The sequence below is a fragment of the Mesoplodon mirus genome (assembly GCF_964341445.2).
Source record: "Mesoplodon mirus genome assembly, chromosome: 12".
In the NCBI taxonomy this organism is placed as follows: Eukaryota; Metazoa; Chordata; class Mammalia; order Artiodactyla; family Ziphiidae; genus Mesoplodon; species Mesoplodon mirus.
Genome location: NC_138988.1, coordinates 587,710 through 605,000, shown reverse-complemented (window position 1 = coordinate 605,000; position 17,291 = coordinate 587,710). Strand labels below are relative to the sequence as shown.

The 17,291-nt window shown below is 55.9% G+C and overlaps 1 protein-coding gene across 1 annotated transcript in view; it reads right to left on the bottom strand.

Moving 5' to 3' along the window:
* CHCHD6 (coiled-coil-helix-coiled-coil-helix domain containing 6) overlaps positions 1–17,291 on the bottom strand; it is a 128,146-nt gene that overhangs the window by 105,514 nt on the left and 5,341 nt on the right. The window contains exons 2-4 of the mRNA XM_082637208.1: positions 6,604–6,712; positions 3,622–3,694; positions 1,600–1,744 (exon numbers count right to left, since the gene is read on the bottom strand). Of these exons, the coding sequence (XP_082493334.1) occupies positions 1,600–1,744; positions 3,622–3,694; positions 6,604–6,712 (327 nt within the window). The remainder of the gene's footprint in view (positions 1–1,599; positions 1,745–3,621; positions 3,695–6,603; positions 6,713–17,291) is intronic.

Sequence of the window (17,291 nt, the reverse complement as noted above, 5' to 3'; positions counted from 1 at the left end):
CTTTGTCCACTGTTCCTGGCACAGAGCTCCTAAAACCCTTGGAATTTCCTCTGCTGAGAGGGATGGAGGTGTCTTTCCTTATGTTGATGAGGTGACTCTGGGAAACCACCCAAGGATGGGGCTGGATGCCAGTGGAGCCACCGTGTGATCAGAGGCCTGGAACGTGGGTCCCAGCCCCTGACCTTCCGGGAGGGGAGGGGGGCGGGAGGTGGAATCCGTCACCAGTGGCCGTGATGCAGTCAATCGCGCCCGTGTAAGGAACCCTCCATAGAAACCCCGAAGGAGCGCGTTCAGACGGCGTCCAGGATGGGGAGGCGTGGAGGCTGGGTGGGGGTGCAGGGAGGGCGTGGAAGCTCGGGACCCTTCCCCACACCCTCCCGGCGCGTCTCTTCCATCTGGCTGCTCCTGAGGCACACCTGTTATCAGAAGCCTACGATCCAGTAAGTAAAGTGTTTCTCTGAGTTCTCTGAGCTGCTCTAGCAAGTTAACCAAACCTGAGGAGGGGGCCGTGGGAACCTCTCATCTACAGCTGGTGGGTCAGAAGCGCACGTGACAACCTGGCTTCAACTGGCATCTGAAGTTGGGGGGCGGGCAGACTTGCAGGACTGAGCCCATAACTTGGGGATCTGATGCCACCTCGGGTAGACAGTGTCACAGCTGAGCTGAACTGCAGGACACGCGGCTGGTGTCGAGAATTCCTTGGATGCGTGGGAACACCCCACACTCCACCACTGAGAGAATTAATACTTCCTGGCAGTCCTAGCTCTCTCTGGATGCCCACCCTCATCTCCCCGCAAACGTGATTAGAAGAGAGCCCCAGCTGCAGCCAACGAAGCCCTCCCGGTTCCCTGTGCCGAGGGATGGCCCAGCCACAGGCCCGCGCCGTCCAGGCAGAGGGATGTCAGAGCACTTGCGCTGTGGCTTCCGGAACACCCTCCTGCTGCTGCCGAGTGTGACCGGTACGCGGGCCGCGATGGCGTGGTGGCCCCTGGGGCGCTGTGGCCTCTCTTGCTGTGACACGCAGCCTGCACCCACAGCACAAAGACCCTGATGGCACCTCCCATCAGTTAAATGTACCCAGAATGCAACAGCCAACGTGGTGTGCTTCTGCGATCCGCCAGCAGTGCTGGGCCCCGGACTCACCGCCTCCTCTCGAGCCGCAGGCAAGCCCGAGCATGACCACCAGGACGGTCCGAGCTGCTCCCTGGGGCTGGAGGATGCGCCCCAGCCAGTGGGCAGACAGCTCGGCTCCGCACCCAGGGTGACCTCTCCTCCTCTTCCTGGCTTGTTGCACGGCCCCACGCCCACAGTACTCTCCCTCTGCGCCCTCCTGGAACACGTGTCCTCACGGCGCTGACACCTATGAGGCTCCGGGACCCAGCACCCAGTGATCCAGCTCTCACTGTGCAGACCTGAGGCCACACGCCACAAAGCAAATCAATGACACAGCCGGGGCTCTAAGAACCCCCGCTCCTGGTCCCTAGAAAGACACCCTTTCCACAGAGGAGAAGCTGGGACTTCAGACCCATCAGGTTCCAGGGCCAAGCTCTGCTTCCCAGAGCCACTGAGCCAGGAGGCCGGCCAGGGACCCACACTCACCAGCTGGGCGGACCAATGCGTCTCCGGGTCCATGCCGCCCTCGCCCTGCCGCAGGGACGCGCTCTGGGGCTTGGTAGCCGCCTCTGTGTCCCTCGTCGCCACCTGGAGCAGCCCGTCCTGGACCATGGCCTGCTCCCTGTCACACCTGGGCCAGGGAGAGACAGGAGACGTAGATGCAGACGCAGCTCGCTTCATCTGCCAGGGGCCAGGGACGTGAAGGCTGGTGGAACGCTGCGGCCGCCGCCAGAGAGGGTCAGGCACCAGTGACAGTCCCCTGGGAGTGGCGTGTGCAGGGACAGTGTGACACTTTCTCAGCCAGAACAATACAGATGGGGAGCAGGAGGCCTGACAACCAGGTGAGGAACCAGACAGCCGAACCCAAATGAGAGATCCTCGGGGCACGGGATCAACCCTCACTGAGCCGCTCCTTTAGAGGGGCGAGGGCGGGGGGGGGGGAAGCCCACCTCCCCCACCTGCGGTGGGAAGGTTCAGAAGCAGCAGCCTTGCTTTTTTGGGGGGTTTTTTGGGTTTTTTGGGGGTTTTTTTGCTTTTATTTGCAGCCTTGCTTTTGAACATTCAACTCTCCACCCTGAACGCGCCCCTATCCTTGGACCTGTTTCCAGTCTTCCTGATAAAATCATCCTAGAGAGAAAAAAAAGTTACCGCCCTGAGATGCTCTCAGAACTGTTATTTATTAGGGTGTAGAAAATGCACACAGTGAAAGGGCCGCAGCAGGTCGGCCTGGGGGCACGTGACAGACGTGAGGCCCTCAGCGCCACACTGTCCACCGTGCCATGCGCTGCTTTCAAACTGAGCATCCACATACAGCACCTTCAGCAATAAAAATGCTTATGACGAGGCGTAACAAATGGAAGATAATTAGAAGACTGGTGAAAACAGCAAGATACAAAATTTTACATGACTTTGAAAAAATAACCCTAAACTAGAGGAAAGAAGACATTTGAAAGAAATAGTCCAAAATATTAACAAGGGATGATGAATCTATGGGCGGTTTTCTCCTTTCATATATATTATCCTAAGTCTTCCATTAGCATGTGTTACTTCAATGTTTTTAAAATGTTTAAAAGCATTTTTTTTTTTTTTTTGCGGTATGCGGGCCTCTCACTGTTGTGGCCTCTCCCACTGCGGAGCACAGGCTCCGGACGCGCAGGCCCAGCGGCCATGGCTCACGGGCCCAGCCGCTCCGCGGCATATGGGATCCTCCCGGACCGGGGCACGAACCCGTATCCCCTGCATCGGCAGGCGGACTCTCAACCACTGCGCCACCAGGGAGGCCCTAAAAGCATTTTTTTAAAAAGGTTCTGGTTATTTATTTTTGGGAGGCCTCTTGGGATTAAGGACTGGAAATTCTCAGAAGGTAGGGTCTTAACCCCTGACCACGGAACAGCCATGGGTGGGCTGACCTACAGAGGGAGCTGTCCAGCCGTGGTTGACCGGGGGCCCCTAAGCTAACTCCGAGTCCCTGTTACAGAGGCCACGGCCTGGAGGCTGCAGACGAGGTCCCTCAGTACCAGCCGACAGCTCACCGAGTCAGCGCTGTGACAACTCCACGCCGGGCCCCGCGGACCACACCCCAGGGAGAGGGGCGCTCAGCTCCGCCTTCCCTGAGGCCTGGAGACTCACGGTGCACTCTGGGGACCTCTGGGCCCAGCCACTGGCCTACCAGCCCACGGGGCAGGGAAGCTCTCGGGCTGTGGGCTGTGCTGGGAGAGGCCAGCCACACCCTGGAGCCAGTCCATGGAGGCAACTCCTGCAAACACAGCGCATGCACCAGGCCAGAAGTGCAGCCACTGGGCCATTCAGTCCTGGCCCTCCCACACCCGGGAGTGTCTTCATCTAAACACTGGGATTAGTGCCACCTAAGTCACAGGCTTGGCATCCCACCTAAATAAGATGGCATTTGTGACGCAAACACTCTGGCCTTTAGGAGGAGAAGGTACCCGGTGAGGAAGGCGCATTGGGCCGGGGTGCAGGGCTGGGGTGAGCGGGTCCTCGGCTTACCTCTCGAGGAGGTCCACCTCCGCCCCCGAGGGCCGCCGGCCACCGCCACTCTCCGGCCTGGGCGACTTAGACTCTGCAAAGGGGGAGAAGAAAAGGTCAGTCCATCAGCAGCAACCCATGGACGGACAGAGGCAAAGTGGCACCCAGGAAAGGGCCCAGGACGTCACCCCATGGATGGATGTGCCCCAGGCAGACACAGAACACAGCCCTACTCTGTGGTCAGGAGGGGGGTGGCCCGAAGGCCCCTCTGCCCGTCTCCTGCATAGGACGGCTTGGTCGCTGGGTCAGCGAGGACACCTGAGTGCGGTGATCCAAGTCCCCCTTCCTCCCTCTGCGGCCACTGGGAATCCAGGTCACCTTCCCCAGAGGCCAGACTGGCTGAGAGAAGCTCTGCTCTGTCCGAGCTGAAAGCACAGCCCTGGGGTGTCGGCTGGCTTGGCAGGGCGGGGGCCGTGGGGGGAGACTCCTCGCGCCTGGATTCTCTTAGATCCCTTTCTGTAGGGTTCTGATCCTGAATGTGGCCAACGCCCCACTTAAGGACATCTATGTAACCTTTCATCTGCTTCACCTCTAGTATCACTGGGCCCTTTAAGGTGTCGCAGTAGGTCTACTTTCCCATGGCCAAGAACGTGGGGATCCCCGAGCAAACCCAATTCACTCTCCTCTCCCACCGCACAGGGACACTGAGGTTCTGTTCCTCCCCACCACCCCAGGCTTCAGCGTCCCCACTCCGCTGAGGCCTTGGCCACATGTCCTCCACCACATCGCAGGCCTCCACGCTCAGCCACTCAGGCCACATGAGACCCGGCCGGAGAACCAGGCTTTGGGAGGAAGACGGGAGGGCGTGCTTCTCCCAAGACCTTTTCAGCTGCTGACCTCAGAGGCTGGGGGGCTCAGCCCCTCTGGAAGGCCCCTCACCGCGCGCAGCACCCTGGGACTCACCCAGGCCCACGCCTCTCCCGGAAGGCTGGGCAGGCGCACTAGGCCGGGGAGGGCAGCCCTCGGGGCCGCACCAGGTCCTCGGCCGGGAATGTGCAGGAGGCACCGCTGCCTGGTGTGGATCTGATGTGAACGCTCCCTGGGCTTAGGGCCTGACTTACAACAACTCTAGTGACATGAGGTCTATCACGTTTATTTCTCCTTTCTATACAGTTTTCCTTTTTCACGACTACAAAAGTAACGTGTGCACCCACCGCAGAGCCCGTGGCTGGACCCCCGCGCCCACGCTCCGTGGCAGCCTGCAGGTTCGAGTGTGTCAACCCTCCATGGAGCTGGGACTCTCGTCACCTCTCTGACCGTTTGTACACATTCTCCATGCAGCCATCAGAGGGCTTCAAGGACTGCATACATATGAACACTGCTCACTCCCTGTTGGTTCTGCTTCCCTGGTTTGTCACTCTTTGTTCATTTATTTCTTCTAAACTGTCTCTAATTGTCACAGTCACAGTCCCCACTCTTCCTCTTCTTTTAAGGTCTCTTCGCCTGATACAGGGTTAAGAGGCTACCTGCCACTCTATCTTCATGAATTCACCTCTCCCAGTTCAATCTGTGGCTTCCTGTGACACGCATTTGGGGTATGGTTTGGCACAAGGGTTTAATTTTAACTTCTTTTTCTAATCTTGTTCTATGACTAAAGTGAAAGCAAACACTGGATGTTAAAAGTAAAAGTATTTTAAAATTAGTCCACTTCAGGGCATTCCGCCCATGCTGACAAATCCAGCCTTCAGAACCTCAAAGCTCACTCATCCTCAAACAGCAAAATACTTTGTTAAACCAAAACTGAATGATAGATGAACCACTCTTCTTGCTTTTTAAACTGCTCGAACGTAGCAAGACTGAAACAAATGCTTCTTTTCTCTTCCAAGGCTGAAACTGACGTGGCCTGATATATTCCAGCCATTTTTGCCCTCTCCGTCCCTTCTGCGTCTCCCCTTTCTACAGCTCACTCACGCACGTTAGGCCTCTTCAACCCTCTCTCCAGCCAGCTGGAGAGCCGGTGAGGATGACCCCCTGGAAAAGGACGAGGGCGTCTTCTGTGGGCTTCTGCTGCGTGTCGCACTGTCGTGTGACACTGTAAGCCACAGGCTTGCACACGCGGCTCCTGACGGGAGCTGGGCTGCGTTGGGGGAGGGTCCCTGTCTCCCTGCCTGCATGTGCCAGCGCGCGTCTCATGACCGCATCCCTGGCCGGCACTCAGGACATGCCAGGTGGACAGGAGGTTGCGGCCTCCTACGTGCTTGCACCCAAACGGGGCCGATGGGCGGAGAAGACAGCTCCAACGTGAGGCCGCGGTCACTCACTGTGGGTCGGGACGGCATCCGTGCCCCGCACGGCCAGGCCCCTCCCAGCCCGTCAGCGTACAACTCACACCTCAGGTTACAGCAGGCGGACCCAGATTCTCATCAACGAGCTCTTCTCATTAATCAGCTGCCACGAGGACTTTTCTTGTTTGTAGTATCTTAATATTTCTGCACCATACATTCTCCACTCAAACTCTATTGTTCCTTTGTGTTTGTCAATAGGAGTCACTTGGAGAAAAGCACAGGTTTCTTCACCTGTGACGGACACGACAGTGGGGAACAAAAGTGCTTCCAGCCCAGCTCAGGCAGCAGCTCCGCAGCGAGCTGGGGAAGGAGCCGGGGGCACGGGGTGGCGACCCTCCTGGAAGCCCCACGAGGACCGTCCCAGGAGCTGGGCCAGGACCCCGGAACGTGAGGGCAGGTCAGAGCTCTGGGGCTGGCGCCAAGATCACCCACTCACTGCTTATGTGCGGAGAAGCTGGAACAGTGGGGAACTTCCGGCCCTGGTCATGGTCACAGAGGCTCTGACTACACAGCGCTGCAGTCCTTGAACAGGACAGCACCCGGTTCGGGGGCCCCTCTCTTGTGGGAGGCGCTCACATCATCCGCGGGCTCAGCCAGCAGCCCACCTCCGGGAGGAGCATCCACCCTGTCCCTGCCCAGAACGGCCACCCCGGCCTACCTTTTTCCCGGCCTTCAGAGGCGACAAGGGCGGCAGCTGTGGGGGTCAGCGGCCCCACTCTGGACGGCTGGCCGGGATCTTTCATGCGGTTGACCACGTTTTCAGACAGCTGTGGGAAGCATTGAGGGGAACAGTTAAATGACAGAACCCTCTGGAAGTGAAGACTCCCCTCTACCCACGCCCCAGATTTCTGAGCAGACTAATTGTGCAAGACCGACTCCAATAACGTAAGGAAGTCCACACAGAAACCTCTCGTGCTGGCCTGGCACCCGCCAGGTCAACGCCACGCCCAGCCTGGGCTCCACGGGCCACAGCGTGTCCCCCGCTGGCTTCCCGGCTGCACCTTCTGCTCCCACACACTCAGGGGACCCCGAGTTCCCCTTCTTCTCACCTGCCCTGAACCCATTCTGCTGAGAACCACTGCAGCCCCACCCTGTACAGAGGGTGGACGCCTCCAGCTGCGCAAACCTCACCCTTCCCTGTGGGCGTCCCAGGGTCCCTCTACGGTGGGCTCTTCCAGACAGCACCCAAGGTAAGGCCCATTTCTCCCAATCCTTTCCCTGTTACAACAGGCGCACCTCTTAGGAAGTGCCTCGCGTTCTACCGGCCTCATCTAGTGGTCTGTAAATACCCTGAAGGCTGGGGCCACCTCTCCCTCCCGTCTGAGTCCCAGCAGGGCCACAGTCACAGCAGAAAATCCAGCACGGCCTGACTCATCTCACCCTGGCTCCGCCAGTGACGACCGGATAATCAAATCTTTCCCTCATTATAGAGGAAGTGAAATGGGTAAGAGGGTGTCATAAAACACTTGACTGAAAGGAAACAGCCAGCGAGGGAGGAATCCAGAATAACAACCCCTAAGAGTTTACATCAATAAATATTTATTAAGTGCCCAGTATGTGCAAAAGGCATCACAAAGCACAGTGAGGGGAGACGCTGAGATGCCTTGAGGACAATGTCTACCCTCAGCAGCTCCCCCTCAGGGATCCAGGTGCTCCCACGTGCGCACAGCAGCACTGGACTCGCACGGGAAAAGGAAACAACATAACAGCAACGACAGGCAGTGGTTAGAGAAATGAAGGTACGTCTCCTATGAAACACCGCAGAACTGTCGAGAAAGGACAGCTAAGACATGTGCCTGCCACGGAAGGATGCCACCGCTGACCCGTGAGCGTCAGAGGACACTTTGTATCTCGACTCTGTAAAACAGACACACAATTATAAAGACGCAGACCTGCGACATATACACGTTGACCTTGGCACACACACATTCCCCATGTACGCACCCACTCAGAGCACGCACCGGATGTCCTGGGGCATGTCCTGCACACAGGGTAGGAGCAGCCGGGCCAGGACGTTCACTTTCAGCACTTCTGTGTTTCAGTTTTTTACCGTGAACATTTCTTTTAGCAAGTAAAGATTATAATAATAATAATTGAGTCCCTCTAGTATTTAAGACAGATACAAATCAAATAGCTGATTAATGATTAGAGAACAAGAGAAGACCAAGCATACACAGCAGCGGAAGAGAATTGAGAACCCGGAAATACACCTACATATCTGTGCTCAACTGACTGACAAGGGTGCCAGGACCATTTAATGGGGAAAGAATAGTCTCTTCAACAGATGGTGCTGGGAGAGCTGGACACCCATGTGCAAAAGGATGAAGTTAGACCCCTACTTCACACCATATACAAAATCCGACTCAAAAGGGATCAGAGACCTAAATGCAGGAGTTAAAACAATGAAACTCTTGGAAGAAAACACAGGCGTAAATCTTTTTGACCCTGGCTTTGGCAGTGAATTTGTAGGCCACCAACAGCATGAGCAATCAAAGAGAAAACATATACTGAACTTCATCAAAATTAGAGTTTTGTTTTTCAAAAGACACAGTCAAGTAAGCTGAAAAGACAACCCACAGAATCTGCAAATCATATATCTGACAAGGGACATGTATCTAGAATATACAAAGGACTCCCAGAACCCAATAATACAAAGAAAAATAACCGAATTTAAAAATGGGCAAAGAATCAGAATCGTCATTTCTCCAAAGAAGATACACAAATGGCCAATAAGCAAACGAAAAGATGCTCAATATCCTTAGTCATGAGAGAAATGCAAATCCAAACCACAATGAGATACCACTTCTCATGCACTGGAATGTCTATAATCAAGAAGTCGGATAGTAACAAGTATTGGCAAGGACCTGGAGAAGCTGGAACCCTAACGTACTGCTGGTGGCAAATAAATGGTGCAGCCACAGTGGAAAACAGTCTGGAAGTTCCTCAAAAGTTCAATACAGAGTCACCATTAGGCCCAGCAATTCCACTCCCGGGTGCCCACTCAAGAGAAATGCAAATACACATTCACAGCGATTTGCACGTGCACATTCACATCAGCATCATCTGTACTGGCCAAAGGTGGAAACAACCCAAATATCCATCAACGGACAGGTAGGTGAATAAACATAATGGAGTATGAGCCATCAAAAGGGATGAACTGGGCCTCCCTGGTGGCGCAGTGGTTGAGAGTCCGCCTGCCGATGCAGGGGATACGGGTTCGTGCCCCGGTCTGGGAGGATCCCATATGCCGCGGAGCGGCTGGGCCCGTGAGCCATGGCCGCTGAGCCTGTGCGTCCGGAGCCTGTGCTCCGCAACGGGAGAGGCCACAACAGTGAGAGGCCCGCGTACAGCAAAAAAAAAAAAAAAAAAAAAAGGGATGAACTACTGACACAGGCCACACCAGGACGAACCTAAAACCATCTTTGCTCAGTGAAGGAAGCCAGACACAAAAGGCCGCATACTGTACAACCCCACATATGTGAAACGTCCAGAACAGACAAATCTCTAGAGACAGAAACTAGACTGGTTGCCTCGGGTTTGGGGGAAGGAGGAAACAGGGACTAATGGTGAGGGGTAAGAGGCGGATTTTCTACCTATCAGTATTACAGGGGATCTCTATTTCCAAAATACGTGTCTTTAAAATCTGGGAAGCATGTTAGTGTTAAGTGCTGAGAAAGAACAAAATACAGTCCGGCAGGGCCGGGTGCACATGGGTGGCAGGAAGACCCCTCAGAGGAGATGGCACTAACAGGAGACCACCGCCCTGGAGGGAGGAGGCCCCGCCACAACCACATCTTGAGATCCAAGAAGAAAGGATCTCGTTCCGAGCAGAGGGGAGGATGAGTGCAAAGCCTCTGAGAGGGGCCGAGTCTGGCCTGTCCGAGGGTCTGACAAAGGCGTGTGTGAGGAGGAGGCTGGACCAGATGACCAGGCCGGAGAGGCAGACCGAGATCCCAAGCCCAAATGTGACCCAAGGGCGAGGGAAGCTACGGGGGGTTCTGCACAGGGGAGTCGGGCTCTGATTTCCTAGTCCTGGCCCCGGGGCGGGGGGGGGGGGTGCACCCACCAAGCCGCACCACCTGGTGAGTGAGGGGTTAAGGAAAACACTGGCAAGCTTCTCGCTGGCAGGAGATTTATAATATTTTTTAATGTTGCTACAAAATACAGTCATATTTTTAATCAACAAATATACACACACACAGTAGTGTGTAAACACCATCTGGGCAGTGCTCCCGGCACCAACAGAACCGCAGTGGAGGCCCCCAGAGCCAAACGGGTCTGGGAACTTGGTGCCACGGGCCCACTGGTCACTGGGCCGTCACAGCTGGCCACATGGAGTCCCGTGTAGTCAGCGGATGGAGGGCCCCACCCAGCGCAGTGCAGGGAAAGAGGAGCCCACCCACACCCAGCTGTGTGTCCCCGACCCCTTGCCTCACCTTCCCGGAGCTTCCCGTTCAGCACCTGGAAACGGGGCCCCCCAGGCTGGACTGGCTGCCACACAGCTCAGGAATTAGTACTCGGGGTCAGATGGGCCTGGGTTTGAATCCAAACTAAGCAACTTACTAGCTGTGTGACCCTGGGCAGGGGACGCCTTGTCTGAGTCAGCGTATTTGTCTGTGTCATGGAAACAACTCGTGAGGACCACACGGGGTGAGCCGCACAGGGCAGCTGGCACAGAGCAAACCACCACTACCAGCTCTCACGTGAAAGGCAGGCCGCGTACAAACAGCCTTACGTCCACACCAGCCACACGCCGGGTGCGTAAAAACACAAGAACCAGTCAACAGCAAGGATGGTTAGGGACCGCCGCTGAGCACTGTGACTGGCCGTTCCGTCCCACGTGCAGCCCCGTGACCTTGGCAGGCCTTTTCCCTCCTCCGCAAGCTGCACAAAATTTAACTGGGCGGACTGTTCAAAGCGCCCTCCAAGGCTAACATCCTGGGGCTCAAACGTGGACCTGCCCTCAGGCTGGAGTAACGCGGGGACGCTGAGCAGGCGGACTTCCCCCGCCACCACTGTGGTGCCCGGCGCTGGCACGTGCACAAGTCACGCCAACCACGCGGAGCCCGGGAAGGGGTTCTCCCCTGCCACAAGTGCCGTGGCTGCAGACCTAACCCCCCAGGACTGTGACCAAATCGCTTCCCTCGCCCAAGAGCAACTGAGTTCAGGGCAAGTTCCCAAAGCGTTTCCTTGTCAACCAGTTGGGCCTGCAAGTAGCATGGCCGCCCCACGAGCAAAAGGCTGGAGAGAAGGCTCGGCTTTCAAAGCGCCACGGCCTCACCCATTTCTGGACGCTGGAGAGGTGGCGGGAGTGAGCACAGCCCTCGACCCAACGGAGGGGAACAGCCTGGTCACAGTCACCACAGAGCCACACCCTGCCGGCGTTGACAGCCAGCATGATGGCCTGTCCCCCTGGCAGCAGCGCGGACGCCAGCGCACTGGCCCTGGGCTGCGAGCTGCAGGGCAGGCTGCCCAGCTCCTCCTCCAGGGCTAAGGCTGCCATGGGGCCATGGCTGCTCCCCTGGCTCGCCCCCAGGACGGGAGAAAACGAGGTGCCACCACTCAGCAGCCTCGTAGGCAGGCGGGCAGGGCTGGGAAGGGACGAGAGCCGAGCTTGCTGGAAGCCGAACCACCCCAGCCGGGTCCCAGCCTCTTGGCCACAGACACCCTTCCTGCGTGCCCTGACAACCAGAGAGGTCGTGGCCCCGCGGCCCCTTCTCCCTTCCCCGGCCTCCCTCTTCTCCGAGGCTCTGTGCCCCCCTCCCACCCCTCCTCACAAAACACCCTCCAGGGCACGTGCTTCTCGTCACTCCCACCAGGACACAGGTTCCGGGGCAGCGGGGATTGTCTGGCTCTTGCTGTGTCTTCAGCGCCCAGCACACTGAGCTGCTCCAGTACTCGTCAAACACACGGACCAGGTAACACTGACCGCAGGCCCGGGGCCGTGACCGCACTGGTGCAGCGGAGTGTAGACACGGCAGCGAGAACCTCGTCCTCAGAGGCCCGCGGTCAGATAGGGGTAACACGGGCACACAGAGGACGTGGGCTGAGGGCTTCCAGAGCGGAAGGGCACGGGCACAGAGGGGCAGCACCCACAGAAGCCCAGGGTTCCGCTCGCCGAGGGCCCGGACGACAGGGGAGAGAGGCCACGGGCCGCTGGGAGCAGACAGGACAGTCGGCAAAGCAGGAAGAGGGGCTGAGCCCGCAGAGGACCAGAGGCAGGAGGAAGAGGACGCTGCGGGGTGAGGGGAGCACACGGTGAAGCAGCCCGGCACCTGGACGCAAGGGCAGCGCAAGGAGGGGCCTGCAGCACCGTCCACCCAGCATGACCTCGTTCCTACATGAAAAGGGGAGGCGTGCTCGTCGTGGAGGCTTAGGGAGCCTGAAAGGATTCACGAGGAGTTAGGAACAGCCGGCATGTAAACGTAAGGTGCATTCTGCAGCCTTAAAGGAACGGATGAGGGGCAGGTGACAGCCGCTCGCTGGGGAGGGCGCGTCCTCCCTGAGCCCGGAACCACTCTGTGTGCGCGGGTGCTGAGTCTGTCCCAGCAGCTCCGATCCACGGGAAACAGACACGTTACACGGGGAGTGGCAAATCTGGAGCAAGAAATTAGGAATCGAGTGCTGGGGCAGGCAGACTGGAGAGAGGGTGAAATGTCCCCACACTCCGGAAGGGGCGACGGAGCTCAGGGCTGCGGGAGAGACTCAACCCAGCGGGTGCCAGGGCCTCCCACGGAAAAACAGTGACGCAAACAGCCCAGCCCGGGTACGCGAGCACCTCCACCTGCCAGGCTCCCAGCCGAGCACGCCACATTTCACAGACGAAGGAGTGAGCACCAGGAGGTGACACAACTCAGCCAAGATCACAGAGGGTCCTAAGTGCAGGGGCCAAGACAGGAGCCAAAGCCGGGCCCCTGAGAGGACGCTCAGCGCTGGCAGCCACGCGGAGCCGCTCCGTGGCGAGGGGACACGTCACCGGGCACACAGGAGGGCCGATCCAAGAAGAACAAGATCTGCCAATCACCTTTCCTGCCACGTATGGTGCTTTAGTGAGCCCGGGGTAGGAGGTGGAAGGGGCGGCACGCATGTGTGCACAAAACAGACAGCCTACTTCAATTAGTGAAACGGAAGTACGAAAATCAACACCTTTCTCGTCTGAGAACACTACTCATCTAGACACGTTTGAGAAGCCGCAAGGTGGAGGCTGATTCCCAAGCACTGTTCTTTGCGTCAAGGAAGGCTCTGGTGGTCACCAGGGGACCATCCTCACGTCCTCATGCGGGGGGGGGGGGCAGAAGGCGCTGGCCCAGGTCAGCAGCCAGCTAGGCCTGCACGGCCACCGCTGCGGCCACTCACGCGCCGCCTTCCGAGCACCCGCTGAGCGCAGCCTGCTGCTCTCGCCCTTCCTGGCCCACGGCTGCCCCATGCAGGCTGAGCACCGGCAGGTTCCAGACGAGGTGGGTCTGTCAGCGGCCCCTGGGGCCCAGACACCTGACCCGGGGAGGCGCTGCCCTCCTGTGACTCTAAGAAGATTCCTCTGCTTTGCCTGCGGCCGTTGCTGTGGAGATTTTGTTGGCTAGTCCTTCAGTTTTCTGTGAGCTGAAATTAGATCCACAGATTTAAATCCGAGTATCTGGATGAGAAGAGTCCTGGAGGCCCCCCAAAAAGGTGGCAACCACCAACGCGCAAGGGGCCAGGCAGGTGACAAAAACAAAAGAGGCGGGCCTGGCAGCAAAGCAGCAGTGCCAGGACAACGTGGCGAGGACAGGAGACAGCAAAGCCCCAGAGAGGGTGGCTACTTCATAGCCCAGCCAAGGGTCGCCACCTGGAAATGTGGACCAGACTTTCAATTCTTTTCCCACCAAAAAACTAAAAATTGAATTGATGTAAAGCCTCCAAGTTTTCAATGTTGTCGATTAATACCACAAGGTCTCTGGGCTGATGGTTTCATCCAAGAAATATGGAGCCAGTAGCTTAAACCTACGAGGATCTTGCTGACTTGAGCCCGGTTCCGGGTCACATGCTGGGGCCACAGACCAGGAGACGAGGTCCTGCTCATGGGGCAGAGCTCCCCCCACCCAGGACGGTGACCAGCGGCAGCACAGAGGGAACCCCTGAACGGGTCGCAAGGCCGAGGAGGAATTTAGCCAAGGAAGGGAGAGAGAGCCCTGCAGACAGAGGGGCACAGCTCGAAACAGCACGGCAGCACGTGTCCTCCCCGAGGGACGGGCGGCGACAGGAGAAGGTGGCACGAGCACACAGAGGGCCTCGGGAGCCAGGCCCAGGAATCTGCATTGAACCTGGAGACAGCGGGAAGTGTGTATGGGTGGGAAGTAAGCGGGTCGCACCTCAGCTTTAACCCTGAACGATCACTGACACCACCAGCCGGGGGGCCATCTCTGAGAGCGAGGCTGCTGGGCCCGGAAGGGAGGGACCTCCACTGGGACTGCCTGGATCTTATCCCCCCTGCCTGAGGGCTGCTCAAAAGTAAAATGTACCTTTTGAAAACACATGACCCTGCTAGCTCCAGGAAGTACAGATTTGTGGCAGGCAAGCGTGCTGGGAGAAAGAACAACTTACCAGCTGGGCAAGGGGAAGGTGGGGCGGGCCTGCCTGAGACCAAGAGCTCCTGAGGGTAAAGAGGACAGGATAAAACAGAAGCAGCCGGAAGGGAAGACACACGAGTCATCATTAGATGCAGACAAAAAGGGCACGTGGGATCAGCTTCCTGCGTGAGGACCCGCTGGATGGACCTTCACACGTCAGGAACAGGGAGAGTGGGAGAGGCAGCGGGGGATGCAGTGAAGCACAGGCGCCCAGGAGACTTGCAGGGGGACACGGCCAGCAGCATGGGGACACCTGTGGTCTGGGTGTTTAAAACCCGGAGGTCAACAGCTCACAAATGAGGACAAAAGAGATGGCCGGGTGGAGTGCAGGAGGGCAAGAGGGCGGAAGCAGGCACCGCTCTGCAGAGACGGCAGGTGGGATCCCGGAGACCAGGGCTGCTGTGGAAGACACGTGGTGACCTCCCTCCAGGGTGGAGCCCACGGGGTCCAAGGCCTCCCAGCGAGGGAGTGGACCCGAGATGAACCTAGCAGGAGCCAAAGTCAACAACCCTCCTTACGTTTACGTTACTTTACGGCTTATCCTTGACACAGAAAGACCTTCAACACTGCAGTGTGCACAGTCACAGGTATCAGGATGGAGTTTCACCTTACATGAGAGACACACCCTAGAGTCACCTGAGCTCTCATACCAGGTAAATGTCATCACTGATTACGCTGCAGTGCTACCCAGAGGAAATGTACAGGATTTCAGAGAAGCCCCAGCTGTCCCTGTACACGTGAGTCTGAGAGCCCCGAGCTGAGCGATGAGGGCACTGCCCCATCTTTAGGACGACCCTCACCCTCAGCAGCTGTGGGCCAGGTGGAGGGACCAAAAGTGCTTTGCTTCCCTACGTAATCGGCTCCTTTGTTTCCTCAGTAGGGGGAGACGTGGTGTTTTGGGAGCATCAAGGAGAACCCACCTGGAAAGTGCCCAGCCCCGGGACCGGCACCCCCAGACGCAGATGTGAGCTCGCAGAAAAGCTGGGGAGAACTGGGCCATCCGACTCCTGGCTTTGTGAGTTGGCATTTCCTGTTGGGGCCCATCCATGGCACTCACCAGACAGTCAGCCAGGTAGAGCGCTGAGCAGGGGAAGAGTGAGGAGGACTCGTGGCCACGTCTGTCAAGGCACCTGCACTGACAGCGGCCCTGGCCTGCACGTAAGGAGGGAGACATAGCCCTCTGAGAGTCAGGGCTCCAGGCCAGGCCCTCTGGGATCTCTTGTTCTCCACACTAACCCTAAGCAGTGAGCTAAGACGGAAGATGGGAGGTAAAGCGACACGATAAGGCGTATCACACTGAGACATTCGAGGTGCATGTCACTGGGCAATGGCAAGGTATAAAAGGAAGTTTGCTGCACACGTGCGGAGCAAGTTTGTATCAAAGCCTCGGAAGAGTAAAAAGCAGTAAAGTAAGATTCTCAGGCTGCAGGTCACCAGCGTGCGTAAAAACAATCAACAAGTCATCCATCCAAGCACGTAATCCAACAGGCACCTACTAATAATCCAGGAGCAAATAAGTAAGAGCAGTCTGCACTCCATGAGCTTACAGAAGAAAAACAGGATATAAGGACCGAGAGGAAGAGGTGATGGAGAATATTAAAAGATAAAATCATCAATCTGATAAAGAGCAACTATGAAAAACCTAGAGCTAACATACTCTATGGTGGAAGATGGAATGTTTTCTCCCTGAATGCAGCAGCAAGGCAAGGACATGCACTCTCACCACTTCTGCTCAATACTGTACTGGAGATGCTAGCCAATGCAACAAGGGAAGAAAAAGAAAGAAAGGGCATCCAGACTGGAAAGGAAGAAGTAAAACTGTCTTCTTTTGCAGACACCGTGACCCTACCTATATAAAATCCTAAGGAATACACATAGACAAAAAACCTTACTAGAACTAAAAAATGAGTTCAGCAAGATTGCAGGACACAAGATCATTATACAAAAATCAACTGTATTTCCACGTGCTAGCAGTGAAGAATCCACAAATGAAATTAAGGAAACAATTCCATTCATACTAGCATCAAAAAGAATAAAATACTTGGGAATAATTTTTAAAGAAATGCAAGACTCGTGCACTGAAAGTATAAAATGCTACTGAGAAAAACTTTAAAAGATCTAAACAATGAAAAAGAGATTTCATATTCACATACTGGAAGACTTCATATTGTTAAAATGGCAATTCTCGCCAAAGTAATCTTACAGATTCAATACAAACCCCATCGAAATCCCAACAGGCATTTTACAGAAGTTGACAAATTGATCTTAAAATGTATGTGGAAGTGCAAACGACTTAAAACAGCCAAACGGTCTTGAAAAAAAGAACAAAACTGGAGTCTTATACTTCTCAATTTTGAAACTTCCCACAAAGCTTCAATAAGCATGACAGTGTTGTACTGGCAAAAAGACAGACACATAGCATACAGATCAATGGAATTCTCAACAGAATTGCAGGCAAGAAATAAACCCTAAACACTTATGTTTATGAACAACTGATGTTCACCAAGGTCCCAAGGTAATTCAAACGGGGAAAGGACAGTCTTTTCAACAAATGTAGTTTGAGAAAATTAAATATTTCAAGCAAAAAAAGATGGATTTAGAGCAGAGTTCAACAAGCTCTAGTGCTCGAGCCAAATCCAACCCAACACTTGATTTTATAAATAAAGTTTTACTGGAACATAGCCACACCCATTCATTTACATATTGCCTATGGCTGCTTTCACCCTAAAATGGCAGAGTG